This window comes from Echeneis naucrates, chromosome 3 (assembly GCF_900963305.1).
Source record: "Echeneis naucrates chromosome 3, fEcheNa1.1, whole genome shotgun sequence".
In the NCBI taxonomy this organism is placed as follows: domain Eukaryota; kingdom Metazoa; phylum Chordata; class Actinopteri; order Carangiformes; family Echeneidae; genus Echeneis; species Echeneis naucrates.
In genome coordinates, this window is record NC_042513.1 from 5,854,877 (window position 1) to 5,868,469 (window position 13,593).

Here is a 13,593-nt window from a genome sequence, read left to right on the forward strand (position 1 = left end):
GGCAATTTGCTTCCAGTAGTTCAACGGCTCCCTGGTGGACATTCGCTGCTCATTATGGCATACTGTTCTCAAGGCAAAGGTAAGACCCGAGCACATTTGTTCTCTGTGAGAAGCTGTGGGCGTTTCCTTGCTTTCCTTACATAAGCACACTGACACTAGTAGTTTAGAGTTACTTTGTTTTTTGTTGGTATCCAAGCTTAAATTTACTTGTATTTTATTCTGTGCTCTTTTTTACTTGCCTGCCTATACTTTAAAGTTTTCACAAACTCAACTAGATCGATAGACATTAATGCTAAATTGTTTGCATTTGTTAATTTTTTCCATTTAGGTGTTGTTTTTAAATGCAAGGTTGAAAATTGTTCTGTTTACCTAAAATAAAATCAACAAGAAGGGTATGCGTTTCAGTTTTTGTAATTATCAGGAATGTTTTTCTTTCTTCTAAATAAAAGCAAACTGAACATAAACTTTGCAGCCATGGGTGATTCAATGTTAACAAAAGCAAATTCTTTTTTGCATGCATCCAATGTAATGAACAAAGCCTGCTTGTCTCTTTTTTTAGTTTTTCTCTTTGTGAACAAAACCTTTTTTTTTTTTTTTTTACTGAATTACTCAACATGCTGAGACAAATTGGTGAGCGAAGATGATTACGAAATTTGAATACTGCCACAGGAGTTACAGAGTGTGGACATCAACCTGCAGTCATTCTGGTCAAACTGATGTTCTACAGAGGAGTGCAACACTTCCTGTTGCGACGTACCCTGTATCCTGTTTTCCACAGTCAGTGGTCATGCGTGTCATTCCCCTCTGCTAGGCTGTATGGGTTCAATCTTGTGACCCTGTGCTCTGACTTCTTTGAGGCTGTCTCAAGGGAAACTCCACATGTTTGACAAAGACCCAGACTTTCAGCAAAGGAATATGCAATGTATCAATTCACGCTGGCTGAACCAAAATAGTAAAATTTTATAGCCAGCACACAGATTATCAGTAGCCTCTCAAAATAAGCACATGCAGACAAAGTGATGAGAATACTGACACCTCCACACAGCAGGCCTAAAATGTCCAGGGGGACACTGTGAATGAGAGGTGCCACTGTAACACTGTGCCTATGATACTAGATATGTATCTTGTGGCTGTATTCAGACAGCAAACTGTGAAGCGCTCAGTTACACTTGCAGTAGGAACAAACCAAAATGCACTATACTTGGTTATACTTGGTTAGAGCAACTTCACAGTGCGACTGCTGATAACTTTATTTTGCACGCTGCATTTTACTAATATTTTAATGAATATTGCCCATTCAGTCACAATTTTTTTTGTTGTAAGGCAATCTAGCATTGTTTTAAAGTAATTAAGTCATCAAAAGTAAAAACATTCAGTGAATAAAAATGATGTGTGTGTAACATTATGTTGTAATTGACCAAAATTACCAAACAGTGCTTCATATATCACAAACTCATTTATATGCTTTCTATTATGCGTGTTACACATTAGAAACCTGTATTGATAAGAATAAAAATATTAAATGTGGAATATGCCATTTTATGTAGGACCAGCGCTTTTCAGTGTGCCCAGTGGTATGTTGTCATCTTGTCACCTACATCACTGTTAGTCCACAAATAAGGGAATCATCCCATTGCTGACACAAGAGTTCCAATTCTGTCATTGGTTCCAACACTGAATTATTCTGCATAACAGAGCTGAATCCACAGTCCCATGGCTAAGGTCAGTAAGTTATTCAGAGGTGAGTAAATTAAGAACTTTGTTAGGCACAGAAAAGAGCAAAAAAAAACATGCATTCCAGACGGCCTGCATCAAATTCTATATTTATGAAGGCGATAGTATTCGGTTGTTTTTACACTGCTTGCTTTTACACCATGTACCATAAACCTCTGCAAATACCCCAGTCGTCAATATCTATGGCACCGCAAATGAAAACCGATACAGCTGAGATTTCTTAAACTATAGCTAATAAAGTGTTTTCTGAGACTTCATGGTGAACGGCAGCACAGCCAGACAGTCATGCGCATGCACATACACATGACACATGGAAACATTATTGGAAAAAACAAGGCAAAGCATGTGATCTTTCAGGGTAATGGTGTTTACATTTTTTGTGTTTTTTTATGATGTCGCAATCCGCCGGCTGAATATGAAAAAAGAAGTGCTAAGGGCTGAACTCTGAAAACACTCAGTTTATTAGCTTGTTAGTTCTTTAGTAATCTGTTACACACCTGTGCAGGCCAAGCTGGACACAGTGATTACAAAACGATGGTGGGCCATCTTGTCACACACAAATCTAAAGAAACGCACACCCCAACAAAAAAACAACCAGTGGTGAACAAGGCCTGGATCATCCTGATCATGTGACATGAAATGGATTCATTTAAAGGCCTCCTTCAAGGAACTGAATCTGAAGACAAATTCCCAGTTCCTCATTTAAAAAAATGCCATTTTGTGTGCTGCATGTACTGCATCTCTCAGGCCAAAAAAAAAAAAAAAAACAGACTGCAAAAAATGCTGTGTATAAGAGTATAAGAGAGAGTATAAGTGTATAAGAGATAAAAACACTTTAAATTAATCAATTTTGTGTCATGAAAGCATGATGCAGGCCTTGATAAGCACCGGTTGCTTTCTTTTTTTTTCCTTAGTTTTGGTTGTGACATGATGATCTATGGAAGCAGATAACAGGTTTGATTTTATTGCTTTTATTGATTTTATTAAAACATAGTCATTTACCCAAAACTCTTTATTTTTCTAGTTTTCTTATAAACATGCACAACAAGGATTTAAAGTCATTCTGAATGAAGTTGATTTTGAGAGACAGCCATTTTCAAATTTGCTTTTAAGAACGTATGGACTGGTGGACTGGATCATAAACAATGATTAAAAAAATCTGAATACCATTGTCAGTGTAGTTGTCATGAATTTAAGATTTGTAGACTTAAAAAATATGCAGGATCTTTTTCATTCTTTCACATCTATTTGCACTCAACATAGTGTGTGTTTTTAAAGAGCATCAAGCCACTAATAAAAAAAAAGAAAAAAAAACATGATCATTTCCACTTTATCACATTATCAGCTTCATTTAAAATGGTTGAGGATGGAAATAGTGCCTTGCGCACAGCAGCTGTGTATTAATACCCATGGAAAATGGTACTGTACTTGACATCAGTTTTGCTCAACCAGCTGTGATTAAGCTGGGGGCCGAAAGGTGGCTGGCCACAGTCTATGTTGTTTTAAGAGCTCCCCAAACAGATCTGGGGTCTTCTATCAGTAAAGAAGGAAAACAGGGTGACAGACTGATCGAAAACATTTCAAACCAAAATCGCTGTACAACTGAATGTTATAGTTTCCTTCTGACATGTGCAGGAGAAGATAAACAGTATATGCAATTTTGCACACAAAATGCTGAAACCATTTGTAAATATTTCCTGTTGCTTCTTCATCATAAGTCTGTGACTAACATACTTGTGTAGCGCAGCTCTCAGCACCCTACTCAGTAGGAATACACGCATTGATGGTATTTAGGTGATAAACACAACTTCAACATTTCTATTGTTCACAATGTAATATTTTCAGAGCATGGTCTTATCACAGTGCTGCAGCTCTTCTTAAAACTGGCAGTGCTAATAATATACACTCTCAGATTTGTGCTACGCCGTTTCTACACAATTTAACCATTGTCTCAGAATCTGCTATATATGCAACATGTCACAATATGGTGAGAAGAGGTAAATGACATATTTCACATGTTTTACTTTAGGTTTATTTTAACATCTTCTCAAGATATAGTAATCCAAACCATTAATCATAATATCATGCATAACAACATATTTGCATAGCAAGCAAACTTCTTTACAGTTTCTTTGTTGGCCATTGTTTTGGTTATTGTTTTACAGCAGAGGGAGTTGCCCCCAAAACAGGATTTGTATCGTCATTTATCTCAGGGTGGTTGCAACACACATAGTGCACCTCCATCTTATCTTCCAGATGTGTGTGTGTGTGTGTGTGTGTGTGTGGGTGTGCTTGTTTGTGTGTCAACATGTTTTCCTTAACAAGCTACTGTTACTAACAAATGAATCTGACTTTCCAGAATGATCTTAATTTTCTTGTGCGTGCTGTGTGTAAGCACGCAGAATCCTAAGAGAGTAAAATGTTTTGTATTACATAAAACATGTGTCTGACATAGAATTAAGAACATATTATTGGTTCAAATATGATATTTGCTGTATTTTGATATTTTAAGATGAGGACTTTTCTGAAAATCTATAATTTAGCATTTATAGGCCCTTTACAATCATTTAATAACTAGTTCGTAGCAGGTGGCAATGTATCAGTATGCACGGACATTTGCATATTATATTATGTTATGAATGTTGCATAATGATATATACACAGCCATTGTATAATCTTCTATAGTTACTGTATTTCCATGAATTATCTGTTCAAAACCATTACTGATGATATAGTCATGAAAAACTTAAAAAGCCTCTATATTCGTGGGAAATCACATTATAGTGTGCACGCTGCTGAAATCAAGTGTTAGCTTGCACCATGCTCTGTATATTTACACTTCTCGCTGGATAATGCTGATATCAAGGCCAAAAAATGCCACTATTTGCTGCAGTTAGCACTAAACACAAATGAAATTAAGTCAGACTTAAAGTGTCAACCATTTAACATGTACACCAGAGAGCAACCACCTGTAACTTTTTTTTTTTTTTTTTTTGGTTGAGGTGAGACTGAGAAAAGCACTTGGTGGTGATTGGTTGCTGAGGGAGGGGACAGTAGCTAGACACTAATAAAATTTGATGGTGTCCCCTGACAAATCATCAATGGCCAGGCACCTTTAACAGACACACTCTACTGCTCCCACCCACACATTTTTTTTTTTCAGAAGTCAAAAGTTCCTTTTTTATTTCACAGTCAAAGGGGAGCCCTGACTTATTTCATTTTATCTGACAGCTAAAGGCCTCAGAGAGTAGTTAAGGTCATAGGTGTATACTATACAATAAGAGAGAGAGACTTTTGGTTTTCGTTGAATGAAAGGAAATTTTGAAACATTGTGCAATGGTGCTGCTAAAGTTTTGAAAGATTGTGAGAGTGTTTTGCCAGCAAAGAGTCTCACAGTTGGTTTGTTGGAGAAGAGGTCTCCATGTTGCATCCATACAGAATGGAGAGCTACTTCATCCCACCTGTAAGTATGATTTCTTTTATTAATATATTAAGGCTAAGAAAATTCAGTGAAGACTTTGTTTTTAATGCAGTGTTAAACTGAGAAAATGTTTGATGTTTAAGAGAATGGACAGAATATGTTTAGAACTCCAGATTACTTCATATAAGTCTACTTCAATTTGAATACAGAGAATAAGTGTCTCAAATACTTTGACCATCATGAAAATGAAACTCAAAGTTTCAGAAGCAGTAGAAAGAAAAAAAAAATTACAACCGTGAAATGGTACAAATGTAACTAATGCCGATACTAATCTGATTTACTAACGGAAGCAAATCCAGAAACAGTACTGTTCAAAAAATTAAAAATTTTATAAACGGTAAGTATTCGTATTTCTTTTAAAGGGCCAGTTCAATCCTGATCTTAAACTAAAGAGTTCTCTTTTATGATAATTTGTTGCTAAATGAATGTTTTTGTTCTTGCAGCACTCCGAAGAAATGTATGACTCAGAGATCTACAGACATCAAATTGCAGAATATTATAATCCATATGTCCTAGATTCAGATATCCAGGCAGGTGAGTTTCACTTCAACATCGACTCTGTCGCATGTGAACACTGACTAACTTTCTTTTAAAAATCCCTGTGGTTACTATTTAAATGTTCAAAAGTTAGATTAAAACAATTAGAATCCGATGGAATAAGTTGTTTATGTGTAATACTGTACTCTCCGATTTTATTAAAATAAACTACAGTCATTTTACTCATTTCTTTTTTTTTTTATTTTCCAAATTAACCACCATGGCCCACTGTGGTGACACTCACAGACCTGTTGCATTTTAAGGCTACATAAAAAGCTTACAGTGTGTGCAGCTGGAGCACACCACATTAGGGTGTATGGAACACAGGAAACAGATGCCATTTCTTTCGGGTGCTGCATCTACAGACATTGAAAAACTTTTGCCCCATGGGGTTTTATTGATACATGAGAGACACTACTTTCTCTTATGATCAACAGTTTTGAATATTGCACCAAAACAACTGAAATAGTGTGACGGTGGAAGGTTATGGTGTCATGGCGGGGACATGTTGTAGTAAAGCTATCTAATGTATGATATTTTAACATCTCATATGCAAAAAATATTTAAATACTGATACAGGCATGCTAATAAAGAGGTATGTTTTTATAAAGGTCATACAAAAGACATATCTGAAAGTTTTTAATTGGTTTTGTGACCAAGGATTATCTGGCCTATTCTTTATTTGCCAGGTTATACTTATCTAACTATAAACACCATTCAAGGAAGGGGGGGGGGTCAATGACCACATTTAAAAGAGAAAAAATCCAATGTCAACGGCTCTGACAACGCTGCTATTGCAGTAAGAAACAGGAAAACATTTCATGCTGAATTTGCCATTGTTCTCCTCGTTTGATTTCAGTTTATGTGAACATAAGCACTATGAGTAAGCAGCTGGCTGTCAACTCCAGTTGTTTTTGAGCTTCTGCTTTATGACAATTAACAATTTTCATAGAAAGTCTGGCTTTTTCCATGAGTCATCTCAACTTGTCTGCAAACTGTTTTTCCCACATCCGAACATTTTAAGGACAACCTGTTGAGTTTTGAAAGGAGTTGTACTTGAATTACAATAGACAAATGCTAAGACAACAAAGTAGTTATGTTAAACTACATCAGACTGTTTCTCACCTCCTTTGTTTAGATCACTGGGACTATCACCCACACTCTAATGTACACCCTGCAGAGTTTGACAACCTACAAGAAACAAACTTCACAGAGCTGCAGTGTGTGCAGACTATCCATCCTCCAGGCATCATACGACACGAACCTATAAGATATGATCCAGAAAACCTTCTTGATCCAAATCTCGGGACACATGCACACGTGTTACAGCAACCAGTAAGTGTCTCTGGCATCCAAAGATAAAAAAGCACTACATGCATTCCAACATATATGTAAATGTACTTAGGCCGCATAAAACTAAACCTTAACAAAATGGCTGTTTCGGGTTTTTTTTTTACACAACAAGTGACCTTTCAGTTAATGATGAATATTAGTCAAGGATTACAAGTAATGAGATCACTCATTCTTGAGGTGCTGACGGGGACAATAAGTGATTGACTGTCGTGTACATAGCATACTGCTAGTACAACTAACTGAAGCACTCAAAGTCCCCAGTGCTTTTTGTAGTCTGTATCAATAATTATTATTGTTGTTATCATTACAACAAACAAACATCTCTTCATTGTTGGAAAGTATTGCAGAGGTTTTATGACCTGCATACAATAGCTGGCCTTGGTAAAATGCAGAATAACACTTCTGATTTGTCAAACCTGATGTGACTTTCAGTTGGGTTTCAGAGCAGACAGGACATTTATGGAGCTGGAGGCTGTTTAGGGTCCTGTGACAAATTTGGGAAGTGAATCTTGAGTTACAAGAATAACATTAATTTTAGGCTTTTTTTTTTTTAAAGCTTTAAAAAAGCTATCTCTTTAAAAAGGGACTGAAGACTTAGCTGAGCTCTCCTAGGGTCACAGTGACATGTTTTCAACCTCCAGTTGTTAACCAGTGAACCAGAACAGAGATGTCAGGCTTTAGTCGACATTAAAGTACAGCAGGTCTAAATAAGTCAACTTGAATAAATTAAATCTCTTCATGCTCCCAAATCAGTTGTTGGGACATTCTCTGAAAGAGGACATAAAATCAAATATGAGCATATAATTAATATATGATTCTGTGGTACTGTTACTCATTTATAGCATATGAAATGTATGTACTTTTCCAGTGGACTAAAATAGAATAAAATCTATCTGATTTCAGCTCCACGGGTTGTGCTTTTACTGTTTGTATCAATCCCACTGAAGCCACATAATGTGTGAGCGTTTGACCACATGAGGGTTTTCACTGTACAATAGGAGTGGGGAAAAGTGTAACTCAGTTGATACATGATATGAGAAAAAAATGTGAACGCTAATATTAACACAGTAAATTCACATGTGGGTCCCCATACATGGGCTGTTTTTTCTAAAGGATGTTATGCTGCCCACTCAGGCATACAGCTACTGCAGTGTGCACACATCACAGCTCATGCAGAGAGTGATAGTGGTGTGTTCTCTCACTTACAAGGGGAGTTTTTGGTTTTTATTAATATGCATATGTATTTTAAGTGCAAGAATGTTTCTCTATGTAATAGGCTACAATTAACATGTGAAAGTTATTTGTATTTAATTGTAATTGCTTTATAAGCTTCTGGGCATTTTTGACAGTATGTGCATTACATTTTATAAGCTACTAATTCATTTTGCATCTACAATTTAATGTAAATAAGAGTAACTATATGTGATAAATTGCTTTCCTGTATTAAGGTAAAACTTAAGTGAATTTATATGTAGCTGTTCACCTACTGTATTGAGGAACCTAAAATTCTGTGAAATGATGTACACTAGCAGTCAACAGTTTGGACACACTTTCCTATTCATTTGAATGAGAAAGTGTGTCCAAACCTTTGACTGGTAGTGTATGAATTTATTATTATTGCATATGGCGTAAAAAAAAAAAAAAATGGCATAATCGGACAGCCAATTAGAAAATATGTACATTAAATCCAATATCATCATTCAAATTTTGGTTTCTTTCTTAAGCCTTGGAGCACCAGAATAGACATTTTAAATGATTACCAGGTGAAATATTTTGAATATTTTGCTTTAAAACATATTAATTCATTCTGCCTTGTGCTGCAGGTAGCATTCTTTCCTCGGACTGTGTACACACCACATGTGTCCCAGCGCAGCTCTGATGATGAAGACCATGGAGGCCGAAGTCCTCCACTGGAAGTGTCTGACGAGGAGTGCCAGAGAGATCGAGCTCCTTATGTCACTTCTGGTGAGCTGGGTAAGCCTTTTTATGCGTGTACACTGGTTCAGCAATCTTGGTCTCTCGTGAGCAGTTAACACCAGTGCTTTAAGACACAGCAACTGCACTGGCCATGTGAGGACTCTCAGTTATCCAAGGCATGGTACAGCGAGACCTGCTGCATCATAGGGCTCATTTTAAATTCTTTTACCTTTGACTTAGTGCTTACTTTTGTGGTAGCGTTGTCAGTATAGCGTGGTATTGTGTAATATTGCTAAGTCTCTGTGATTCTCATCTCCAGTTAGACAGCAGATGTGTGCCGCTGCGTTGACATCTAATTATCTCTATTCGAATAGCTGGTGACTGGAAATTATTGAGTTCATCTCACAATGTAAAAATGTGAGTCGTTCTCTGGATAACAGGCCAGGGATGTCTTCCTTGCATTGGGTGGTGGAGGCTTCCTATTGCCTCATGTCAGATTTTTGTTCTGCTGACAACTGGAGATGCACTTTCAGGGTGAGCTTTTGGTTGCACAATTGCTTTTACACAGATGGTGACACATCCTCAACAGAAGTGGCCTCAAAGAACTGGGTTTCCAAGGTTGGATTTTTATATTGGATTGATTAAATGGTCCAGTATATCTGCTGGAAGACTGCAAGTTACCCCCCTTTGTCTATCATATAGGAACTCACCACTTCTTATAGAACTGTGCAGTGATCATTTAATCCACCCTTCCTAGTTTTTATGTTTCACTGAGTAATTGTGGCCATCAGTACTGTTGAACAACTGTCATGTATCACTGTAGACTGTTTTGCTTTTCCTTCTGACTTACTTTAATTCGGGGTAATGTCTTTTTGCTTGATAGTTAATAACTAGAGTGTCCTGGCTTACTAAACAGACTTAGATTTTTTTTTTTTTTTTTGGTTTTGTTTTGTTTGGAGCATTGAGTGTCGTGTACTTTTGTACACAATGTCATTTTTAATGCTCACATGGCCACCACATAATTAATACATGGGTGCAGAAAGAGAGCAGGTGTCTGAGTGTGCATGTTCTTTGTTGGGCTCAGAATCTCCCAGAAATATGTTCCAGACGAGGTTAACCAGGGAGGAAATCCACGGTCCTTAAACTACTGCATATTGCATGATAAAGAACATTCTTCTTCAGGCTCTGATCTCTGAATTATGGTGATATATGTCACTTTCAATTAATATCCAAGCTGCAATGAGCATTATTTTTACTAGCCTGCTTTGTGGGAACAAAATTATTTCTACCTACTCCAATTTTCAGGTTACAGGGTATGTGAGAGCCGTCCGACCACAAAGATAATGCACAAATAATGTTATTTTGCTGTGGGAAGTTACAGTTAATCGAATTTTTTATTATTAACGTGACTGACCCTTTGAACTTTAACAACTTGCTACAGCCTGACAGCAAAACAAAGATCACACATCATGTGCAAAATGTAAGCATGGAATAATCAGCTTTGGAGAGTTTTAATATATCATGAGTTATCATGTAGCCCATTCACAGTCTCAGAAAATACTAAAATGATGGCTATTAAGGTTACATCTTAGATTTACTTTATTTTTACAGTATGCTTTTTTTATGTTGCCAACATATCAACATCATACTGCAGAGCTATCACATTAGTCCCAGAATACACATAATATGTTCTGCCTATGTTTCTCAAAGTCGAGCAGAATTAGTGTATGTGGCCGCTAGTTTATTTCACACTATACAACTATATAACTGATATGATTGTACAAAATGTCAAAGAAGCATCTCAGAAAATCAATTTCTACTGCTTCACTGTCTTCCCTGTAAAACAAATGTAACAGAATGAACTTTGAGAATTATAATACGAACAATTTTCTGCTGTTTCCAAAAGGTAATAAAAAGAAGATCCGTTTATACCAGTTCCTGTTGGACCTCTTAAGGAATGGCGATATGAAGGACAGTATCTGGTGGGTGGACAGAGAGAAAGGGACATTCCAGTTTTCTTCCAAACACAAAGAGGCACTCGCACACCGTTGGGGCATTCAGAAGGGCAACCGCAAGAAAATGACCTACCAGAAGATGGCTCGAGCTTTGCGCAACTATGGCAAAACTGGAGAGGTGAAAAAAATAAAGAAGAAGCTAACATACCAATTCAGTGATGAGGTCCTTGGTAAGAGTCATCTGGAGCGAAAACCATATATGTAGCCAAGAGGGATACTGGGTATCAGCACTGAATCAAGTGTTGGCATCAGAGCTATAGTTTCTGGATTTCCCCTCTTCATCAACATTACTGTTCTGATAAATACAGGAATGTTTCTGAACAGCACCAATGCTGGTAGGAATTGCTCCCACTGTAGAGCAGCATTACAATGGGAGCAATTCTTTGAAAAAAAAAAACAAAAAACAAAAAAAAAAAACTGGTAATGTAGCATAAAAGTTGCCTGGAGATCATCATCCAAACTAGAGAAAAAAATCCCATAGAACCCTCAGTGAGGTTTATATGTCATAAAGAAGCAGCATAGAAATATTTCCATGTGTATGTATAAGATTCAGAAGATTCAGATTTCCAAAGCGAAAGAGACTCCTGTTCACAGAACTTTGTCCCTTCTGGCTACCTCAGATTTTCGCTGAAACAGGCAAAACCAGAACAACGAACCCTGATCATTTGTGGAAACTGCATGAGGCATTACAGTTTGTAGAGGTTCAAAAGGACATTAGCCAAACGTATTGAATAAGTCCATGAATAAGTAATAACTGCACAAAGAACAAGGACAATTTCCTGAGCATCAATCAGGTTCATCTACTATAAGAAAGCAACACTTTGAAGGAACTAATTGTGATTTAAGTTAGTGTTGCATAGCCAATGTCAGCATTAGCATTACATTGCTGTTCAGCATCAAAATTAATGATTTTTTTAAATATACCCCACCATTCATAACTATTTATTGCAGGATTGTTGGGTCAAACTCCTTTGAAACTCACGCTAGCTGTAACATTTCAAAAGGGTCACCAATTATTGACTGACAGGTTTGAAAACAGGAGGTCTAAGAAACCTTTATGGACACAGTCTGTCCTGGATAAGCTACCTTTAGTGAAATGAAAATCATTTGAAAACTCCTTCAATTGTTTAATTAAGACCACGTGGGGCAATATATATTTACATCAAGCAATAGAGAAAACACATCCACTCATTTGTATTAGATGTGTTGGTTTTCTTTCAAATTGAATATTATTAACAATCGTCTCATCCCTGGTCGTAAACACACCAGCAAACATTTACTGTGCAGATTTGTCAGTGAATCTTCTCATTGAACTCTGTGTGCTGTTGCATGGGATGCATCTTATATCACAGCTCACTGTGAGGTCAAGAATGCTCTTTTACAAACACATAATGTTTTTGAAAATGTATTTTTACATTTTCTAATCAATTAAAAATTTTGTTGAATTGTTTCATTTGTAACCACTTATAATCAAACAGTTGCACTCAAATGGCTTATGGCTTGAAACCTCGAGTAAACTGTTAATTGTGGTAGGTTGTATTACTATATGTATATATTTTCATTTCCCAATAACATTTGAAACAACAAGAAGACAGAATTAGTTGGTAACGAGATAAACTAACCATGAGCTTTCATTGCGACAAGGTTATTATAAACCACTATGATGGTTACTGTATTTACGAAATTATAAAATGTTTTGTACAAATACATGAAACTTGTTAATTTTAAGAATGGCTGTATAAAAAATAATTTTTCATCAATCCGTGTATATTGTGACTTCAGTTAATACTAAGACTTCCGACGAGAGGAAAAGCACAAAAAAAGGAGAAGAGGAAGAAGAATATATTGTATAAAGTTGTGCAAGAGTTACAGATGAGATCTCTCATCAGCTATAAAGATAACTGAACCATGAGAAACTGTGGGATCAATACACTTCATTTATATATTGGTCAGTATGACTGACACATTGCAGACGCTAGCTCTGTCCTTACAATAGGTGTAAGCAAAGCCCACAGTGGCGCATCTGAGTTTTGGTACAGACTAAATTTGATGCTGTTTTTGAGCTGCTTTGTCATCGTTCAGTATTATTATTTATCTTGAAATGCTTGATGTTTTGTACTTTAGTACCAAAACAGTTTTCTTTTGATGAATGAGTAGGAAGTAAGCAACCTAATGTAAATTTGCTGCACTTCAGAACAACTGTTATGGATTCAATTCATTTCAATAAAATGTCATCTAAAATCACAAGAAACGGACAATAACATGACATAATAATTCCAAAGATAATACTTGCATACAAATAAGTCATAATTTGTTATAATGCAATGCAAAGTTTATAAATGTAAAAATAACAGTGCTTGCTGTTCCAAGAGCCAACAGCTCCCCTCAATGGTGAAGTTGCATTTGATACCAACAGCAGCTGATAAGGTGAAAAGAAATGCCCTTGTATATAATATAATAAACATTACAGCAATATTTACAAATTTCCCAATACAGGTTATACAAACACGCGCAGGATCTGGTGAATCCTGAATGTATAGTACAGCATAGCTTCCA

The 13,593-nt window shown here is 36.4% G+C and overlaps 1 protein-coding gene across 4 annotated transcripts; it reads left to right on the plus strand.

Annotated features, from left to right (window-relative positions):
* Positions 1-4,849: 4,849 nt before the first annotated feature.
* spi1b (Spi-1 proto-oncogene b) lies at positions 4,850-11,485 on the plus strand. 4 transcript variants are annotated; one of them, XM_029499016.1, is made up of 5 exons: positions 4,850-5,197; positions 5,659-5,749; positions 6,891-7,091; positions 8,933-9,079; positions 10,929-11,485. In XM_029499016.1, exons 1-5 carry the CDS (start codon positions 5,156-5,158, stop codon positions 11,240-11,242), a joined length of 795 nt encoding a protein of 264 aa, XP_029354876.1. In that variant the 5' UTR covers positions 4,850-5,155; the 3' UTR covers positions 11,243-11,485. The 4 variants fall into 4 exon arrangements, with proteins under 4 accessions (XP_029354876.1, XP_029354875.1, XP_029354877.1 ...); XM_029499015.1 differs by having other exon boundaries at positions 6,891-7,087; positions 8,929-9,070; XM_029499017.1 differs by having other exon boundaries at positions 6,933-7,087; positions 8,929-9,079.
* Positions 11,486-13,593: the final 2,108 nt, after the last annotated feature.